Genomic DNA, 16,650 nt, shown 5'->3' with positions numbered 1-16,650 from the left:
TTGTGCAAACACTGATAATAAGTCTCTGTAACAGAAAGAATCAAATGTATTATAAACTAAAGCATCATGATGAGACTTAAATGAGAAAACATATAGCAAACAGGGTTAAGAAGATAAATCTCAATTTTTAAAATCCTTTTCAAAAATACAAAATAATTATTTTTATAACATCTTTAATATCAAATAAGAATAAATAGTTCACAAAAATCAAGTGGAATGTGTAATAACTTTAATTCCTACAGGTGTTTATAGAAGCACATCAATACAGACAGGACAATTTCAAACATTAAACGACTTTATCTTACCTGGAATCCGACTGTAAATCCACACAGCACTGAAAATATTGCTCATCAGCTGATGATAAAGAAGAAGTTCTGAGAGGTTTAAAAGACTTTCTGAGAAGCTCTGTTTTCCTCCATTCTAAACCACAGAGTGTATTTGCTCAACATCCCTCGAGTATAGTTACACTTTCTCTAGCTAACTGCTTTGGTCTCTGCAATTAGAATCCATTTCCCCATTAACAACCTAACAGCCTGTCTTAAATTTTAAAAGCATGCAATCAATTGATTACATTGTGGTTGCATATTTCAGATCTCATCTGTCCATTTTCATTAGATACATTACATACATTATATTTGTAATTTTTATTGTTAAAGGTGCCCTAGAACTTCTTTTAAAAGATGTAATATAAGTCTAAGGTGTCCACTGAATCTGTCTGTGAAGTTTCAGCTCAAAATACCCCATAGATTTTTTTTAATTAATTTTTTTAACTGCCTATTTTGGGGCATAATTAGAAATGAGTCGATTCAGGATGTGTGGCCCTTTAATTCTCGTGCTCCAAGCCCCAAGAGCTCGCACTTGCCTTAAACAACATAAAAAAAGTTCAAACAGCTAATATAACCCTCAAAATGGATCTTTACAAAGTGTTCGTCATGCAGCATGTCTAATCACGTAAGTACAGTGTTTATTTTGATGTTTACATTGATTCTGAATGAGTTTGAGGCTGTGCTCCGTGGCTAACGGCTAATGCTACACTGTTGGAGAGATTTATAAAGAATGAAGTTGTGTTTATGCATTATACAGACTGCAAGTGTTTAAAAATGAAAATAGCGACGGCTCTTGTCTCCGTGAATACAGTAAGAAACGATGGTAACTTTAACCACATTTAACAGTACATTAGCAACATGCTAACGAAACATTTAGAAAGACAATTTACAAATATCACTAAAAATATCATGTTATCATGAATCATGTCAGTTATTATTGCTCCATCTGCCATTTTTTGCTATTGTTCTTGCTTGCTTACCTAGTCTGTTGATTCAGCTCTGCACATCCAGACGTTAATACTGGCTGCCCTTGTGTAATGCCTCGATCATGGGCTGGCATATGCAAATATTGGGGCGTACGTAACAGTCGGTGTTATGTTGAGATTCGCCTGTTCTTCGGAAGTCTTTTAAACAAATGAGATTTATATAAGAAGGAGGAAACAATGGAGTTTGAGACTCACTGTATGCCTTTTCCATGTACTGAACTCTTGTTATTTAACTATGCCGAGGTAAATTCAATTTTTGAATCTAGGGCACCTTTAATTTACTGTGGAAAGGAACATTTTCACTGAATAATTGTTTAAATAGCAATAATAGCTTCATATAAAGCCATTATATGACTTCAGAAGACCAAAATTCTAATTTGAAATCATCTTGTGGCCTCCTTAGGTGTAAGCTGTTGGTGAATGAACTGATCAAGATATATATTAGCATACTATGTACATAGAAAATGGAGAAATAAAACTGGGAATTTGAGAATATGCAAACAATGAGGCATATGTTTATACTGAGTGGATTTCAGATACTCCACAAATTATTTATTTAGAGAGATAATTCATACATCAGTAATAAAAAATGGATGCAATTTCACAACCACAACAAATAAAGTACTCTGGGGTGTGGATACATTCTTCCTGAGTAAAGTGGTGAACTTGTAATTGGCTGTGATTGGGCACTTTCACCTGTGGTTATTGGGAGGAGAAGGTTTTAGATGGGAGAAAATGTGAAAGGACACAGAGGGGTGGTGACTGTGGGGAAAGTGATCTCAGAGCAGCTTTACAGTGATAACAGGAAATGTATGCAACAAAGTTTGTTTCGGCTGTAGCTCTAGAAGAAAATAGTGTTATTTTTCAGCTTAAGTAAGTTCAGTGTTGATTGTAAAAATCATTAGTTATTAATTTTGTTCATTATCTATACAGCAGCTCTGGAGAAAACAGTGATGTCATTGTCCAGCTCAGTTCAGTTCACATCAGTTCAGTCCAGTGTCAGTGCAGTCAGATCAATAATATTGTTGAATATTAAGTGTCCCCAACTAAGCAAGCCAGAGGCGACAGTGGAAAGGAACCCAAACTCATCAGGTGACAGTATATTATAGTGATTCAGGCACAAGTCAGATTGGAATCGGAGCCAATCTTGAAGCATTCAAAATATTTAATCCAGTTCCATCTGGTTGAAGATCGGATTCATCACGCTGGTATGGAGAGAGGTTTTGCTGAGGAGGTACTATAATACCACCTTCCCCGATAACGGTGCAAAAGCTTGTAACAAATGTATTAAATTAGCAATGTCTGTGGACCATCAGCGGCATTTTCAAGAAGTATTTTTCCTACACTCTAATGAAAAATGGTTCTAAACAGTACCAAATTAAGGTTCTTTGGCTTGTAACAATAGCAGAACCCTTTTTGGCGCTAAATAGAACCCTATAAGGTTCCATAAAGAACTGTGCTTTGAAATTGCTATATCCTTAATGGTGTTTTCTAATACGGTTAGTTCCTGTCCTTGATTCTGATTGGTCAATAGCTGTGTTTTATTCACAATAAAACAAGGCTATGACCACTTCACTCAACGGTTCTGTGTATCATTCACTACACAACACCCTTAGCAACCACTCTAATGTTCTCAATTGACATTGTTCATTGAAGCTTATATATTGTATGTAGAAGAGTATTGTGAGAAAGAGATCGAGTGAGCGAGTTTATTACCTGCATTCAGATTTAGCATTTTCCTTCAGGTCAGTCCTACGTTCATAATAAAAAATCTGTTTAAATGTCAGATGTATTATCTTGTCCTTTTAACAGTTAAGAGGTTTTCCCGTGACTGACAGCCTAAGTAGTCAAATCATCTGCCAGTTGCGTCTTGTTCCGTATTTACAACAATTAAGTCTTTTCAATGTAAAAGTCTTCGCTACTGATTGACACACTCATAAAGACAGTATGTGCCGCCATCTAATGGCATGAAAATGTAACTTCTGTTGCTGTTCACGGTCAGGGACTATTTTTTTCTGGTGGAAGGAAGGCTTTTAGTGACAGTTTACTTCATGAAAGTTGCATTGATACATATTTCAGGCTTTAATATTTGTATTGTGTGGTAACCGTTTTATAAAAGCAATAAAGTACAAGGCTGTGCTGTATAACAACACCCTTCATCCGTGGCTTATTCATGATACAGCACAGCCTTGTACCTTATTGCTTACATAAATAACCTCTTTAATAATAGTTTATTTTCATTAATATTAGTATATTATTATCTTTATGATTAATATTAGTATCATTAATATTTTTTTTTTATATAGGCCTATTATTATTTATTATTATTATTTTGTTATCAGCCTGGTCTTGTAGCATCTAATAGGGGTCAAACATGAATAAATACATAAGGAAGTAAAACACATTAAAAAACAGAAAATAAGTCCATCTGTCTTAATGTCAAAACAATCCCCGTTCACACAGATTCATGAAAACGACTAAAAACACTGTATTGTGCATGCCAAGCCATTAGTTGGCAAGGTCACTGTTAAAAAAAATCTTATTTCTTGGGCTTCACTTGATCAAGGACGCGATGTTGAAACTTGTGGCGTTTGAACTTTGACTTTCTCTGTGTCTTGGGATTTTTCCATTGTGCACATCATGTACCTACCTTGACAAAACAAGAAGTAGCAGTCCTTGGACACACTGACACTCTCACACGCAACCAGAAGTTGAAGACACACACACATTTGCACACATACATTTCTTATTTGTTATTATATTTCTTGAAATGCCATACATGGTAAGGTTTGATTCTTTATGATTGATATATATATATATATATATATATATGGACAAACCCAGGGATTGGGTTGTTTTCACCCAGCCATTTTTTTCAACCAATTTTGGATTTATTTTTTTAGTCAGCAATGTAGTAATATAGTAAAAGGCATGTTTTTGCTCACCCCCAAATAGGGGCAAATTTGTGGCGTATTTTAAGCTGAAACTTTTACATCTTGTGAAAGAGGGCATAATAGGTGCCCTTTAACCCAACCTGCTGGATTTGTTCATATTTAACCCAACTTGGATTGTTTTTAACCCAGCATTTTTTAGATTGTTGAATCTAACAGATACTTTAGACTGAACACGTACTACGCATGAACTTGCACTTTGAAACCATTTTTCAAAAGTTCGTGTTTTCATGCCCTCAAAAGACCATTGTAGTGTAAATGAGCAGCCAAAACACAAATTTCACATTTTTAGTTGAAAACAGTGTTGTGTAAATGGCCCGGTTATCAAAAAACCCTTTGCACAACTGTTAGTTACTGCACATGTATCACATAAACCGAAGCAGCACGATGAGACTTGATGAGAAAACACAAAGCAAACAGGGTTAGGAGGATGACTGGAATCTCAAAGAGGCATAATCCAGATAAATATGATTCTGCATGCTCTGATCTAAAGTACACAGAGCTGGTGGTGTTGAATCGTGGTCTCAAAAAGTCTTGTCAGTCAACACTGAAATAATAATAAACGGGAAAAATGAAAATGTTTTCACACACAAAACTCTTTTCTGATTGAAGGTGTCAGACAGTGTCCAATACAAGCCTTATCAGTTCCAGTGACAATTCACACATGATCTGGACATAATCTTACCTTAAATCAGACTGTAAATCTACTTACACCACTGCAGATGATGCACATCAGATGATGATGATTTCACATGCTTGACATATTTTAATAGTCAAAATGAACTAGTGAAACATCACTTTGGAGAGTTGTTAAATCAGAAAATGATGTGAAAGAAATACCCCAAATTCCCTTTAAATATCACCTATAATAGTATTTTTTAGTTTAACAGCACAGTGTTAAATGTTTAGTTGAAAGTACTTCTTATATTGTGTTGAGAAAAAACATTGTTTATTTTTGTCTTGTTACCATATGGACAAATCCTTAAATTATACTGTATATATACAGTATAATCATCAACATCTGGTGAATACTCAGTTTTAACAAACACAAGTCTTTTTTTTTTTTTTTTTTACAAGTCATTAACATAGTAGTACTATATACTATACTATAATACTATGTGAGTGTGTGTAAATGGTTTATCCACCTGATATAAATATATGAAATATATGTATAAGACTCTAAATAATTATACTGGCAAGCTCCGTCAGATGCACATTTTGAACAAGAAGTTTTGATAAGCTCTATATAAAAAAACAAAAAAAACAAAAAACAAACAAACAGTGACTTCAAAGTGTAGCAAACAAGCATCAGTGTTTAGATAAAAAAATAATCCTGTTATTTCATTGTTTTATGAAATGACAATCTTACCTGGAATTAGACTCTGGATCCTTTTACAAGACTCAAGATGTGATCATGAGCTGTTCATGGTTATCATCCTCCTTTTATAGTATGCGTCATGTCACTTAAAAGGGAAAGTGGTTTATATTGTCCAGATAGGAAAACTGCACTGCAATTACTAAGCACAACGAGATTGATAAAACACTGTACATTTATTTCTAATGGCAAGTGTTTCATTGTAAATGATAAATTATGCATTGATTCTACCAATGTCTCCTTTATTGCATAATGTGCTTCCATCTTTGCCTTTGATTTCTTCCTTCCTGATTTTCTCTAAAATGTTTAGTGTGACAAAGAGAAATCCCACATAATATTTTCCCAATGTTCCTGTATTATTTAATAATGTCTTAAATTGTCTCTTTTTTAGACAAAACTTGACCTTGTACATGTCATGTTTACTTGTTTCTACTGTGGTTGCCAGGACAAACATTGAGCGTGATTACTGTATGAGTTGTAAAGTGTCCTCAGGCAGGGAAACACTGGTACAACTGGTTGAACGAGTCATTTCAATTTGAGTCCCTCTGACCCTTTTCAGTGTATTTTCTCTATTGGGTCACCAAAATATATTTTTAAAAGCTTTTTGTATTAATTGAAATGTCTCCTTTATTAATAATGTCTAAAAACATGACATACATTTTATCTTTATATTAGAAATTATTTAGTTTTCAGTTTGACACCACCTATTTTGTCATGTCCCTCAAGGCCTTCTATGAAAGTGTACTTGGGATATGAATAATAAAATGAGAAAAAAAGTCCATTCATTTTGCCATTCCCATAAATATCCATCTGTGCTTTTTTGCTGGTAATATTTTTTTTTTCTAAGTAAATTCATGATTATTCATTAAAATCACATCATTTAGTTCTGTACCTCAGTAACCTCTCAACCCCTTACACAAACCATTCTCCCCCTATAAAAATAATGAGCTGATACTTATGTGACATCATTAATAGGAAGTCTTAGAAGTCTTCTGAACAACATTGTGAGCAGACACAGGCAAGTTACTACCTTCTTTAATAATTATAACTAAATTATGTTGTGAAATTGTGTTTGTCAAGCTTAATGACTCAACTCCGTTACATCAATTAAATATAGAAAACTATTACTTGTGAAAATTATCTTTGTTATTAACATTATTCATGATTTATTAATATCATGCATACCATGTGCTCCATTTATTCACTATATTTAGAGCAGTGGCCAGTTTGGGCAATAAAATCTACATTTTTATTATTATTTTTTTTTAAGTTTATGAAAAAGTAATTTAAAGTTTGTTGAACTCTGTCTGAAATGTTCAGAGCAATCACAAGAATACTGATTTTAGTTCAAATTCTGAAGTTAAGCCTTTGATCAAAATGACGAGGTTGCTGTCACAAAAAGTGCCCATTTCAGGCTTTAGTATAGCAAAAGTGTGAGATTTTATGTAACTTTTATATTTGCAATACTGAATTAGTGTGAGGGACATCTGATTAATGGGAAAATGTTGATTTTATCACAAATACATTTTATAATAATATTCAGAGAGCTTCCATAGTGTCCATAACTTAAAATAATGACCACCAATAATAGGGATTTGATGCCTGAGATGAGAAAATTCATTTTTATGGAAGTTAATTTAAAATCACAAGATATATCACTGGAATACTATCAGTTAGAAAATACAATTGCCTACTACATAAGAAGTTTACATTTAATATTGTAAGCAATCACACGACTTCATTACCCCCTCCACCAATGTGCACACTCACTGTCGCGTGCGCGTGCGCAAACAGGATCAAAATAATGATGCCGTGGCTAGTCTCTGTTGAACAGGACGCGATAGGCGGAGTTTAGAGAAATATCAGCCAATCAGAGGGACCCACGACCAGTGGGCATGATGTCTGCTGGCCTGACAGCTATGCGAATGCCCAGCGTGTCTTTAGGAACTTTATACATTAAATCAGTGATTTGACGGAGAAAAGAAAAAGAAAACATGGTTGCCATAAGTCCAGTGGCGCACAAATTACTAAGCTATGTTCCTTTTTTACTTGTTTTGATCGATCTTCGATACGAAGGTAAGTGGTCAGTGCTAGTGGTGGTTAATTATAAGAAATGTTTTAACCAGGTTCGTAGTGAGCTATACGTTTGTCTTCATGGCAGTTGTTTAGAGAAAGTATTTTTGTTGTTCTTAAAAATAAACTCAAAAAAGTAAGTGAGAGCTGAAAAATCCCAGCTGTTTAGATGTCCTCGTTACTCATAAAGTATGTCACATTAGTTCAGAAACGCAGCTGAAGATCCAGTTACCTGTCAAGCATTTTTTAAACAATAATGATGGTTATTGTGGTGTTATTTTGAATATAGTCTGTTTTATTTTACTATGTTTTCTATTTTACTGCTCTAAAGTCTGAAACACTGGTTTCACTGCAACAATGAAGACGTGTTGCACGTATCTAAAATGTTTACTAATCTTGTCAGTTCTAGTGGACATACTATGTGAGGCATACTATGCCATACTAACTTTACTCTAATGTGTACTACACTACTTTAGTGTACTGTACTCTCTACTACTGAATACATGATGCAGGTATTGCATGTATACCTTATTATATTATGTGGTTCATTCTAGACTCAGCATATTTGCCTTTCACATGTATTGCAGGAGTTAATGGTGGGAAGGATGGTGGAGTTGAGAATCATTTGGAGATGGGGAAGAAGCTTCTGGCCGCAGGACAGCTGGCCGATGCTCTATCTCACTTCCACGCTGCTGTCGGTGAGTACTGGATCTTTTTACATGAAATCTTGTGTGTAATGATGAAACGTTGCATTGTTTTTCACAGAATGCAGTTTTGATGTAAGCAGTGTGTCTAGATTCATTCATTTATTTATTTATTTGATTTAATTATCAGATGGTGACCCTAAAAATTACATGGCATACTATAGGAGAGCAACTGTGTACCTAGCTATGGGAAAGTCAAAATCTGCACTACCAGACCTCAGCAAAGTCATTGAGCTTAAACCGGATTTCACATCGGTGGGTTTTCAGAATCATTTCACACTGTTAAAATTTGTACAATATTTTTATATGATTTACCAAAACCTGTTACCCGGAAATTAAAGGGAAAGTTCACCCAAAAATGAAAATTTGATGTTTATCTGCTTACCCCCAGCGCATCCAAGATGTAGGTGACTTTGTTTCTTCAGTAGAACACAAATGATGATTTTTAACTCCAACCGTTGTGGTCTGTCAGTCGTATAATGCATGTCAGTGGTAACTTTGTCTAAAAAAAAACATGCACAGACAAATCCAAATTAAACCCTGCGCCTCGTGACGACACATTGATGTCCTAAGACAAGAAAATATCGGTTTGTGCAAGAAACCGAACAGTATTTATGTCATTTTTTTACCTCTAAAACACCACTATGTCCAGCTGTCATGCGCATCCGGTTGGTAAGGTCTGAAAACGCATTCTGATGATGGAAGTAATATCTCGCGCTTTGCTTCAATGAGCTTCCAGTGTCAGAGTGCATTCAGACCTCACACACCGGATGCTCAAGGCAGTTGGACATAGTGGTGTTTTAGAGGTAAAAAAATTATATAAATACTGTTCGGTTTCTCGCACAAACCAATATTTTCTTGTCTTAGGACATCAATGTGCGTCACGACTGACAGACCGCAACGGTTGGAGTTAAAAATCATCATTTGTGTTCTACTGAAGAAACAAAGTCACCTACATCTTGGATGCCCTGGGGGTAAGCAGATAAACATCAAATTTTCATTTTTGGATGAACTATCCCTTTAACCAGTGTTTCTTCTTAATCCACAGGCTAGGCTTCAGAGAGGAAATCTACTGCTGAAACACGGCAAACTTGATGAAGCAGAAAATGATTTCAAAAAAGTGGTGAGTGACATTTGTTTAGCATAAGATGCACCAATCAGACACAATTATCGGCCATCTTTAACTTGATCGTGGTAGTGCTTTAGTTCAGAGTCTATATTTAAAATAGCTTCTTGCAAATTGTGGAAGTCATACCGATTTTATAAATAATGCCAAGTGTTGACATTTCACCTAAATGTCAAAAAAATCGTAGTGCATTTTGCTGCAGCATATGGTTTATTATTTGTAAAACTCTTTGAAAATAAGTATTGCAGATAAGTTCAGTATTTGTTTGAACATAATGCTAAAATACAGGTTATTGGTTTTGGCCTTAAAGGATTAATTCACTTTCAAATAAAATGTTCCTGATAATTTACTCACTCCCATGTCATCCAAGATGTCCATGTCCTTCTTTCTTCAGTTGAAAAAGAAATTAAGGTTTTTGATGAAAACATTCCAGGATTTTTCCTCGATACCAGACGAGGAATAAGGGTCTTATCTAACGAAACGATCCGTCATTTTCGAAAAAAAAGAGTAAATGTATATGCTTTATACAAACCCGATTCCAAAAAAGTTGGGACACTGTACAAATTGTGAATAAAAAAGGAATGCAATAATTTACAAATCTCATAAACTTATATTTTATTCACAATAGAATATAGATAACATATCAAATGTTGAAAGTGAGACATTTTGAAATGTCATGCCAAATATTGGCTCATTTTGGATTTCATGAGAGCTACACATTCCAAAAAAGTTGGGACAGGTAGCAATAAGAGGCCAGAAAAGTTAAATGTACATATAAGGAACAGCTGGAGGACCAATTTGCAACTTATTAGGTCAACTGGCAACATGATTGGGTATAAACAGAGCCTCTCAGAGTGGCAGTGTCTCTCAGAAGTCAAGATGGGCAGAGGATCACTAATTCCCCCAATGCTGCGGCGAAAAATAGTGGAGCAATATCAGAAAGGAGTTTCTCAGAGAAAAATTGCAAAGAGTTTGAAGTTATCATCATCTACAGTGCATAATATCATCCAAAGATTCAGAGAATCTGGAACAATCTCTGTGCGTAAGGGTCAAGGCCGGAAAACCATACTGGATGCCCGTGATCTTCGGACCCCTTAGACGGCACTGCATCACATACAGGAATGATACTGTAATGGAAATCACAACATGGGCTCAGGAATACTTCCAGAAAACATTGTCGGTGAACACAATCCACCGTGCCATTCGCCGTTGACGGGTAAAACTCTATAAGTCAAAAAAGAAGCCATATCTAAACATGATCCAGAATTGCAGGCATTTTCTCTGGGCCACGGCTCATTTAAAATGGACTGTGGCAAAGTGGAAAACTGTTCTGTGGTCAGACGAATCAAAATTTGAAGTTCTTTTTGGAAAACTGGGACGCCACGTTATCCGGACTGAAGAGGAAGAGGACAACCCAATCAGCGCTCAGTGCAGAAGCCTGCATCTCTGATGGTATGGGGTTGCATGAGTGTGTGTGGCATGGGCAGCTTACACATCTGGAAAGGCACCATCAATGCTGAAAGGTATATCCAAGTTCTAGAACAACATATGCTCTCATCCAGATGTCGTCTCTTTCAGGGAAGACCTTGCATTTTCCAACATGACAATGCCAGACCACATACTGCATCAATTACAACATCATGGCTGCGTAGAAGAAGGATCCGGGTACTGAAATAGCCAGCCTGCAGTCCAGATCTTTCACCCATAGAAAACATTTGGTGCATCATAAAGAGAAAGATGCGACAAAGAAGACCTAAGACAGTTGAGCAACTAGAAGCCTGTATTAGACAAGAATGGGACCACATTCCTATTCCTAAAGTTGAGGAACTTGTCTCCTCAGTCCCCAGACATTTGCAGACTGTTATAAAAAGAAGAGGGGATGCCACACAGTGGTAAAGTTGGCCTTGTTCCAACTTTTTTGAGATGTTGATGCCATGAAATTTATAATCAACATATTTTTTCCCTTAAAATGATACATTTTCTCAGTTTAAACATTTGATATGTCATCTATGTTGTATTCTGAATAAAATATTGAAATTTGAAACTTCCACATCATTGCATTCTGTTTTTATTCACAATTTGTAGTGTCCCAACTTTTTTGGAATCTGGTTTGTAAACAAATGATCGCCTTCCAAGTGGTTCCTCCAAAACCACATTTTTGTATTCTTCAAAAAGCTTATGCTATATGTCCTACGCCTTCCCTATTCAACTTAAGGAAAAAATGGAACTGGCACTGCGTTCATTCCGTAAGTAGAATAGGGAAGGTGTAAGACATACAGTGTAAGCTTTTTGAAGAATACAAAAATGCGGTTTTGGCTGAAGCACTTGGAAGGCAATCATTTGTGGTTATAAAGCACATACAGTTTTGTGTATATATATATATATATAATTTTTTTTTTAGAAAATGACGAATTGGTTCGCTAGATACGACCCTTATTCCTCGTCTGGTATCGTTTAAGCTCTTTGAAGCTGCACTGAAACTGTAATTTTGACCTTCAACCGTCTGGAGGCCATTGAAGTCCACTATATGGAGAGAAATCCTGTAATTTTTCATCAAAAACCTTAATTTCTTTTCGACTGAAGAAAGAAAGACATGAACATCTTTGATGGGGGGAGTAAATTATCAGGAACATTTTATTTGAAAGTGAACTAATCCTTTCAATTTTATGATCAGTGCACATCCACATAAGTTCTGTGATTATTCTTTGTTCATCTTTGCAAAATCTTTAGAAAATTACTGTGCGTTCTATATCTCCTGTTAATATATTAATTGTTTCACCTATGAGGAAACACAACATTTAATTAAGTCTCCCTGAAGTGCCCCCATTCTTCTCCAGAGTATTCTTAGTTTGGTCAGTCAGTGGGGTATATTACCAGCCTAATACCCCAAAGGCTTCATTTAACCTGCTCAGTGCACACTTGAACTGTTATGCTGTTCTGATACTTGCTAGCTGTTAATTCTTTTAAGGATGACATTTTTTTTCTTTTATCCAGCTCAAATCAAATCCAAGCAGCAGGGAAGAGCAGGAGGCACACAGCCAGCTGAAGAAATCTGATGAAATTCAGAGACTGGTGGCCCAGGCACAGAACGATTTCAGCCGCAATGACTACATCTCAGCCACATCGCACCTCGACATCATCATTGATGTGAGTTAACCTGAATCAAGTTATTATCCATAACTAAAACTAAAACCATACAATGTGTATATGTATGTGCATGTAACTAATAAAAGTGACAAAAACACAAAACAAAATTAATAAAACAAACTAAAATTAAAAAATATAAACAATCTCATTCAAAACATTAACAAACATTGTAATAGTATGTCAATGATACTAAGATAGCAGTGACTTGGATAATGTCCCTCCCTTTAGTAATACAAAAGTTTGTATTGACCTTAGAGGTTCCTGTTGGTGATCCATCTTGGTTTTGTCCTGGTGCAGAAAAGGATTGTTTGTGCGCAATAAGAGCTCTCTTTGTTCAGAAATATCATGTTAGTTTGCTTTACACAAACTGAAATCAGAACAAATATCATAATTTATTGTCAACAGCAAAGTATTCATATTTAAAATACAAAACAAACAATGGATTACAGTTGCTTGTCATCTTCTCAGACATGTGTTTGGGATGTGGACTCCAGAGAGATGCGGGCCGAGTGTTTTATTCAGTTGGGTGAAATGGGCAAAGCCATCAGTGACCTCAAGGCTGCTTCAAAACTCAAAAGTGACAACACTCAGGCTTTCTACAAGCTCAGCACCATCTACTACAACTTGGGAGACCATGAGATGTCCCTCAAGTAAGTCAACATGTGGTTATTTCTGCATTAAGTCTGGGAGTTTGGAGTGCATAAGGCTAGACTGTCCCAAATGCCTAAACACTTGCAGTCTTCCTACGAGTCCACAATTTTGTGACGTAACGCCGCTTTGACTGTGAAATGAATTGCAATATGCAAAGATAAATGTACATACTGTAGCTGCCACACTATGTCCAAAGTGAGTGACATCCTGGTTTTCATCCTGGCTATTTTGAATCTTTTGGATCCAGATTTAACAGTTTTTTTTGTTTTGTTTTTTGTTTTGTGTATGCAGTGAAGTGAGGGAGTGTCTGAAACTGGACCCAGATCATAAGCAGTGCTTCAGCCACTACAAGCAAGTTAAGAAGCTCAACAAACAGATACAGGCTGCTGAAGAACTGATCCAGCAAGAGAAGTATGTCCCAAAATATTTATTTATTAATTATTAATAATAATAATAATAATAATAAAGTAATATATAATATTACATATCTACACAGCATTTATTTAAAATGGAATAGTCTTTAACTGTCACGTTATATTTAATGCGTCCTTGCTGAATAAAAGTTGTTTTTTTCTTTGGTCAGAATAAAGTTAATTTATTTGTGAAAGGGAATGCACATGCATTGATTGACAACTAAATGGTTGTTTTTCTACATCCACAGGTACAGTGATGCAGTTAGTAAATATGAATCTGTTATGAAGACTGAGCCAAATGTTCCTCAGTTCATACTGAATGTCAAAGAGCGCATATGCCACTGTTTGTCAAAGGTGAGACTGAAGTCCATGACCACAAGGTGTCGCCGTTTACCAAAGCATACACTGCCTCTGTGTAATTGTTAGAATAACATGAATATGTTTTGGTCTTATTCCACAGGACCAACAAACTGCTAGAGCCATTACAATGTGCAGTGAAGTTCTGAACGCAGACCCTCATAATGTGAATGCTTTAAAAGACAGAGCAGAGGCCTTCCTCCAGGATGACCAATATGAAGAAGGTAGCTCTAGATTCACTAGACATTTTTACATAACCAGACCTTTATTTTGAAATATTGGTAGAAACCTCAGTTTGTTTTCATGCCAAGAGTTCAAAATATAACATCTATTCTATAAAAAAGGTCTGAAAATATTTTAAATCTAAAAGGAAAAAACATTAGATGCTCCATTTGTGATATGGTGGCGAGCCGTGTTCTTTCTGCATGTTTTGAATTCTGAATGAATTCTAATCAAATACTGCCAAACTAGACATTCTACTTCTGAATAGGATTCTACTATATAGTTACCATAATGATTCAGGATAAGACAAAAACACGGTTTGGAAAATTGATTCATTCTACTATATAGTTTGTATGAAAATTATGGTTCAGATCACTCAAGCTATATATGGAACTGGAAGAGTCCTTATGAGGTCACCAATGGAGCCTGGATGTCATCTAGTGGAAAAATTTGTTACTGTGCTCAAACAAAATCTTACTGAAAGCTAATTTTTTGAGATATCAACCTAAAATTTGGAGCACAATTTGTTCAGATTTTTGGCTTTGATATTCTTGCAGTTATAGAGTCAAACATGTTTTGTAAAATATATATTTTGCTTAAAATATATTTTATTATATAGCTTTTTTTTCTATTTATTTTTGCTAAAAAAAAAACCCTAATTAAATTTAAAGCTGCTGTCCGCGATTTTTGGCCCTCTAGCGGTTAATAAACAGAACTGCACGCGTCTTGCGGAGGAACATTCTAGCCGGAGCTACTTTTCTCTGTGTACGTCTATGGCGAGTCACACAGTTACTGTGATACTCTGCGGCGAGTCCTACCAGTCCGGTCTGAAATAGTCCGAATATAAACACTTATTATAAGTGTACCATAATGATTCAGGATAAGACAAAAACACGGTTTGGAAAATTGATTCATGTTGTACATTCTCATTACATAATTTTTTGTACATTTTTAACACAAAAAAGTTGCGGACTGCAGCTTTAAATAAAATTAATTATTAAAAAAAATACATTCTGGGCTACATTATCAGCACTTAACAGTATTTTCTGTGGTTATTTTAACAAAACCTGAAGAATACTCCTTAAATATGGCAATAAAAATTCAAATGTTGTCTCAGACAGTGATAGAATGGCACAGTAAAGGCTTTTGAAAAGCTCATTTATTTTTAAGCTTGCTGTATGTTCATGCTCAGCATTTTTTTTTTTTTTTTTAACTTTCCTGTTTTAAAGAATAAACAGATGCTGTTTTCTCAAGATTGCTCTTAAAATGATCAGGTGTGGTGACAGAATTGTTCTTTTGGCAGCCATTAAGGACTTTGAGAGTGCTAAAGAACATAGTGAGAATGACCGGCAGATCAAGGAGGGTCTGGAGAGAGCACAGCGGCTCCTCAAACAGTCCAAGAAGAGGGATTACTACAAGATCCTGGGTGTAAAGAGGTTAGAAAAACAGATGATGGAGAGTTGTAGTATGTGCTATCAATGCAGAGGCCTAATACTCATTTTGAAATGAGTAAACACTCTTATTAAACTTCTGTGCTTGCAGAACCGCCCAAAAGAAAGAGATCCTAAAAGCATACAGAAAGTTGGCACAGCAGTGGCATCCAGACAACTTCCATGATGCAGAAGAAAAGAAAAAGGCAGAGAAGAAGTTCATAGACATCGCTCAAGCCAAAGAAGTTCTCACCAACCCAGGTATATTTTAGTGGTTTAAGCCGGTAACTTGATCCTGTTGTTGCTCGGTTAAGGTTCTGTGGTAATTCAGTCCTGTTCTTCTGTTTCTCTGCAGAGATGAGGAGTAAGTTTGACCAGGGCGAGGATCCCATGGACCCAGAGAGTCAGCAGGGTGGGGGACATCACCATCACCACTTCCACGGTGGCTGGGAGAACTTCCAGGGATTCAATCCTTTCGGTTCTGGACCATTTAATTTCAAATTCGGTTTCAACTAAGGCTCGGCTAAAAGGACCTAGGGCCTGAATATGTGCTGGAGTCAGCCAATAGTAACTGGCACCTTCTGAACCCGCCCACAGGCACGGTTCTGACTTGACAAGTGCCTTAAGAACAGGCTGTCAAATGATCCCGCTTGCTAACTGTTTGTTGTTTGAAGCAGCTCCTCTACTTTCAGGGATCTTACAATCCAGACGTCTATACGTGTTGAATGTTTCATTCCTGAGAATATGTACATAGAAAATGAAACTATTTTTCTATGAATCAAATAATGTTGTAAATAATTAAATAAAGAGAGATGAATGCTTATTTAAATTAATAGGATCTTTTTGTCTGTTTTAGACACACTGTAAAACACAAGTTAACATTAACAAA

At 35.8% G+C, this 16,650-nt stretch overlaps 1 protein-coding gene across 1 annotated transcript; it reads left to right on the top strand.

Annotated features, from left to right (window-relative positions):
- Positions 1 to 7,502: 7,502 nt before the first annotated feature.
- dnajc3a (DnaJ (Hsp40) homolog, subfamily C, member 3a) lies at positions 7,503 to 16,590 on the top strand. The gene is made up of 12 exons (XM_048193705.1): positions 7,503 to 7,714; positions 8,299 to 8,409; positions 8,546 to 8,670; positions 9,464 to 9,538; positions 12,536 to 12,688; positions 13,157 to 13,338; positions 13,631 to 13,750; positions 14,001 to 14,106; positions 14,213 to 14,333; positions 15,635 to 15,767; positions 15,874 to 16,022; positions 16,117 to 16,590. Exons 1-12 carry the CDS (start codon positions 7,633 to 7,635, stop codon positions 16,275 to 16,277), a joined length of 1,518 nt encoding a protein of 505 aa, XP_048049662.1. The 5' UTR covers positions 7,503 to 7,632; the 3' UTR covers positions 16,278 to 16,590.
- Positions 16,591 to 16,650: the final 60 nt, after the last annotated feature.

This window comes from Megalobrama amblycephala, linkage group LG6 (genome assembly GCF_018812025.1).
Source record: "Megalobrama amblycephala isolate DHTTF-2021 linkage group LG6, ASM1881202v1, whole genome shotgun sequence".
Taxonomy (NCBI): Eukaryota; Metazoa; Chordata; class Actinopteri; order Cypriniformes; family Xenocyprididae; genus Megalobrama; species Megalobrama amblycephala.
The sequence above is the reverse complement of the archived record's forward strand: the minus strand, read 5'-3'. Positions and strand labels throughout refer to the sequence as shown.

What these genes read in the sequence shown, in the direction of transcription:
- dnajc3a (XM_048193705.1), top strand. Translation starts at nt 7,633, where the DNA reads ATGGTTGCCATAAGTCCAGTGGCGCACAAATTACTAAGCTATGTTCCT. An exon ending in TATGCCACTGTTTGTCAAAG is followed by an intron (nt 14,107 to 14,212) that starts GTGAGACTGAAG and finishes CTTATTCCACAG; the next exon opens with GACCAACAAACTGCTAGAGC. An exon ending in AGAAGTTCTCACCAACCCAG is followed by an intron (nt 16,023 to 16,116) that starts GTATATTTTAGT and finishes GTTTCTCTGCAG; the next exon opens with AGATGAGGAGTAAGTTTGAC.